Genomic DNA, 4,630 nt, shown 5'->3' on the forward strand with positions numbered 1-4,630 from the left:
CTGCTGTTGATAAGCGGTGTGATTCTCGGGAAAGAAATGCATCCGACCAAGCAGTCAGATCGCCCCAAACTCCCTAGTCGACCGATAAGTGGCGTGCTTTAGTCCCGCAGTAATCAGTCATGTAAACCACCTTGACCACGCTGTGTTATAGACTAGGCATTATTCCTTGTGAACTCGTATCTAATCACGCGAGCGTTGTTTCACCCTCTGTTACATTTTACTACCTTTCCTGGTTTGTAATGAACTAATTATGGGTTCAAGCAGTGAAACCATACTATGTTTCTTCTGGTTCATCATTATTGTTATTATACCGGTTGTTCCCGCTGAGGAACATTAACGTGCAAATTCCCGTGAGATGGTAAAACAGAGGAGGTCTCTTCTCACAAGGAACACGTTTGCCTCAAGGACCCTTAATTAAGGTCCGCCATTTTGGATTTTCCACCATTTTGGGATTTTTGTGAAAAACACTTCAATTACATCTCCGGAACCACGTTGTAGTGGTACTATAATGATGTGGGAAAAGCTTTAAGAGTTTATAGGCAGATACACTATATTTACAAAAGTATGTGGACACCTCTTCAAATGAGTGGATTCTGCTATTTCAGTCACACCTGTTGTTGACGGTGTATAAAAATGAGCAACACAGCCATGCAGACTCCATAGACAGACATTGGCAGTAGAATGGCCTTGAAGGCTCAGTGACTTTCAACGTGGCACCGTCATAGGATGCCACCTTTCCAGCATAAGTCGGTTTGTCAAATTTCTGCCCGCTAGAGCTTCCCCGGTCAACTGTAAGTGCTTTTTTACTGTGAAGTGGAAACGTCTAGGAGCAACAGCGGCTCAGCCTCTTAGTGGTAGGCCACACAAGCTCCCAAACGGGACCGCCGAGTGCGAAGATCGTTAAAAATCATCTGTCATCAGTTGCAGCCCTCACTACCGAGTCCCAAACTGCCTCAACGTCACCACAAGAATTGCTCTTGTGAGTTTCACAAAATGGGTTTCCATGGCAGCCAAGCCTAAGATCACCATGTGCAATGCCAAGCAACGGCTGGAGTGGTGTAAAATAAGTTCTGATGAGCTTCATGGTGATGGACGGTGATGAGCTTCACGGTGATGGATGGTGATGATCTTCGCGGTGATAGCAGTGATGAGCTTCACAGTGCTGGATGGTGATGAGCTTCGCGGTGATGAGCTTCCGCGGTGATGGATGGTGATAAGCTTCCGCGGTGATGGGCGGTGATGAGCTTCCGCGGTGATGGGCGGTGATGAGGCTTCACGGTGATGGGCGGTGATGACTTCGGTGATGGGCGGTGATGACTTCACGGTGATGGGCGGTGATGAGCTTCCGCGGTGATGGGCGGTGATGAGCTTCCGCGGTGATGGGCGGTATTGATGCTTCCGCGATGGGCGGTATTGAGCTTCGCGGTGATGGGCGGTGAAGAAACTTCCGCGGTGATGGGCGGTGATAGCTTCACGCGGTGATGAATGGTGATGGGCGGTGATGAGCTGCGGTGATGGGCGGTGATAGCTTCGGTGATGGATGGTGATGGACGGTAAGAGCTTCACGGTGATAGCTTCCGGTGATGGGCGGTGATGGGCGGTGATGAGCTTCACGGTGATGGATGGTGATGGGCGGTGATGAGCTTCCGCACGGTGATGGATAGTGATGGGCGGTGATGAGCTACTGCGGTGATGAGCGGTGATACGAGCTTCGGTGATGGATGGTGATGGACAGTAGTAAACTTCGCGGTGATGGATGGTGTTGGGCGGTGATGGATAGTGATGAGCTTCCGGTGATGGATGGTGTTGGGCGGTGATGGACAGTGATGATCTTCCGCGGTGATGGACGGTGATGAGCTTCCGGTGATGGGCCAGTGATGACCTTCATGATGATGATGAGCTTGGTATTATGGTATTATTTGAATTCTGTTGAAATGATGATCGATGCTTTAGCTGCCAATTCTAAAAAACGTATTCAATTAATCTTATCTATATCTATCATATAACCCACCCTGCCCACTTTATCAGTGAACTATTGTCTAGAGATCATGAGCCAAAAGCAGATTGGGCAAGTTTGTGATTTAGCGAGAGAATTTTAAGACGACGTACAGTTACTATGGCCCTGTTGTCAAGATGCTTAAGCACTCGTTAATTTTCCTCAATGCCGATTCTAAGCCCAGTGTAGGTTACTGGTGTATGCATGTTTATGACAGAATGAGCCCACTTGCAAATGTTACCCTACTGGCAGGTTGGCGTTTATTGTCATTGATTTTGCCCTGTAGAGAGAACCGAAGCGATATCTGGTTTAGTAGGCCAGCTGCAAAATCAAAAATGATCCTGTTGGAAAAAATGTGTAAACAAAATGATGAGATTTGGATCTCTTAATGATTAAGGAGTTCAGCGTTAGGCTTAGCAGTGTAGTTTAATGACTTCTAAAATGTTTATAGAAGGAAACCAGTCAATTGAAATAAATAAAATCATTATCTAGATTTCACATGACTGTGCAGGCGATCCATGAGTGTTGAAGCGTCCAGAGCTGGCGTGGTTACCGTGGTCTGCGGTTGTGTGGCTGGTTGGAAGTACTGCCAAATTCTCTCAAATGAATTGGGGGGCTAATGGTAGAGAAATTAACATTTGTTCTGTCAACAGCTCTGTTGGACATTCCTGCAGTCAGCATGCAAATTGCACACTCCCTCAACTTGAGACATCTGTGGCATTTAGAGTGGCCTTTTGTCCCCAGCACAAAGGTTCACCTGTGTAACGATCATGCTGTTTAATCAGCTTCTTGATATACCACACCTGTCAATCTTTTTGTGCATATGAAACATTTCTGGGATCTTTTATTCCAGCTCATGAAAAATGGGACCAACACTTTTAAATGTGCGTTTTTATATTTTGTTCAGAAAATGTTTTCAGAGCGAGGCTGAGCATTTGTAAAATAAAATAAAAGTTTGTCCATGAGGTGTCCAAGGATGAAGGATCAAAGTTAAAGGAAGTAGAAGGTAGAAATTATTTTTAATTTTTATTAATTCATACTAATTTCCAAAATGAACTGAGACATTTGTGAGTCACTGGTCATTGTAATTCGCGTATGTACAGCTTTCATGCTGTGAAAGTTAATGAATGAATCAAGTAGGATATAGAAAGTGTATGGGGCTTTTGCTCTCAGTGTGTGAAGTGAAGGTGGTTATGTGAGATGAGAGCAGAGATACTTTTTACTGTGTGTGCTGGTGAGCTATGAATGTTACATTAATGAAGGTCTTTGTCGTCTCAGTCAGGTGCTTTATTTTCTACTTTGCGCATAATTGCACTCCAGTAGGGGGAGGGAGAGAGGAGGGAGGGATTGCGATTTTTTTGTAAGTCTTTTGTGTTCCAAATGACACACCCTTCCCTATATAAAAAACTACTTTTTGACCAGAGCCCATAGAGCCCTGGTAAACAGTAGTGTACTGTGTAGGAAAAGTTGCAAATTAGGAATGCACAACAAGCATTTCGCCACACTCAAAATAAATCTGTTACCGTGTGTATGTGACAATTGATTTGATTTGATTTTTTTTAAATGTGTAATTATGAAAACTGTCAAAGCAGTGTGACAAATGAAAGGTACAAGGTGAAAGGTACAGGTTCCTCAGGTAAATTCCCTCGGGTACAGGTTCCCTCAGGTTCCTCGGGTGAAGGTACAGGTTCCCTCAGGTGAAGGCACAGGTTCCCTCGGGCGAAAGGCACAGGTTCCCTCAGGTGAAGGCACAGGTTCCCTCAGGTGAGTTCCCTCAGGCGAAAGGCACAGGTTCCCTCAGGTGAAAGGCACAGGTTCCACTCAGGTGAAGGCACAGGTTCCTCAGGTGAAGGCACAGGTTCCACTCGGAGTGAAGGCTGGAAAGGCACAGGTTCCCTCAGGTGAAGGCTGCAGGTTCCTCAGGTGAAGGCCCCCTCAGATGAAGGCACAGGTTCCCTCCAGGTGAAAGGTACAGGTTCCCTCAGATCAGTGGGGAACATGAGTCTTACAGGACCTACCTAAAGGTTGTCTCGTGCTGCGGAGTCATTATTCAGGATCTACACTACCGTTTGTCATGTTTTCTTAATAAAAGTGGAGGCCAATTCAAACTGAGACACATTATGTTTCTGCCTATATAACTTTAAAATGACCTTGTCGTCTTCTGACAGACTATAGTGCACTACTAGGGCTCAGTATAACAATACTGGAAAAACACTAAAGGACCAGGATTAAATTCATTTCTTATGATTTCTGGTTCTAGAAGCATGAATTCTGGTTCTAGATGGTTCTAGGATTCAGAAAACAAGTGGAGTAGTTAACATACACATTTGATATCTCATTCTCTCTCTTTCTCTTCCCCCACGTTTGAAAAACTAAAACTATAATGAAACTATTATCTTTGAATCCCAAAATAAAATAATAAACATTATGAATTATGTTGATTTTCAGTTTTTGGGCAAAAAAAAAATGAGATGAGGTTTTCAACCTTATCTTTCTAATGGGGTTTTCAAGCTGTTCTTTGTTATGGGGACATCACTATCTACCTAGTCTAGACAGACATCACTCTCGTCTAGATAGACATCACTATCTACCTAGTCTAGACAGACATCACCATCACGATCTACCTAGTCTAGA

At 44.5% G+C, this 4,630-nt stretch overlaps 1 protein-coding gene across 1 annotated transcript; it reads right to left on the reverse strand.

The window, feature by feature from the left end:
- Nucleotides 1-1,080: 1,080 nt before the first annotated feature.
- Nucleotides 1,081-4,043, reverse strand: LOC135567202 (histidine-rich glycoprotein-like). Its single transcript, XM_065014629.1, has 2 exons — nt 4,015-4,043; nt 1,081-1,882 (listed from the first exon to the last, which is right to left on the reverse strand). The coding sequence occupies exons 1-2, from the start codon at nt 4,041-4,043 to the stop codon at nt 1,081-1,083; spliced, it is 831 nt and encodes a 276-aa protein (XP_064870701.1).
- Nucleotides 4,044-4,630: the final 587 nt, after the last annotated feature.

This window comes from Oncorhynchus nerka, unplaced genomic scaffold (assembly GCF_034236695.1).
Source record: "Oncorhynchus nerka isolate Pitt River unplaced genomic scaffold, Oner_Uvic_2.0 unplaced_scaffold_2410, whole genome shotgun sequence".
Lineage (NCBI taxonomy): Eukaryota > Metazoa > Chordata > Actinopteri > Salmoniformes > Salmonidae > Oncorhynchus > Oncorhynchus nerka.

Excerpts from the sequence above, each read along its gene's own strand:
- LOC135567202 (XM_065014629.1), bottom strand. The coding sequence starts at position 4,043 with ATGACTCCGCAGCACGAGACAACCTTTAG. Across the intron at positions 1,883-4,014 it reads CAGCACGAGACAACCTTTAG|GTCATCACTGGCCCATCACC; the intron begins GTAGGTCCTGTA and ends ATCATCATGAAG.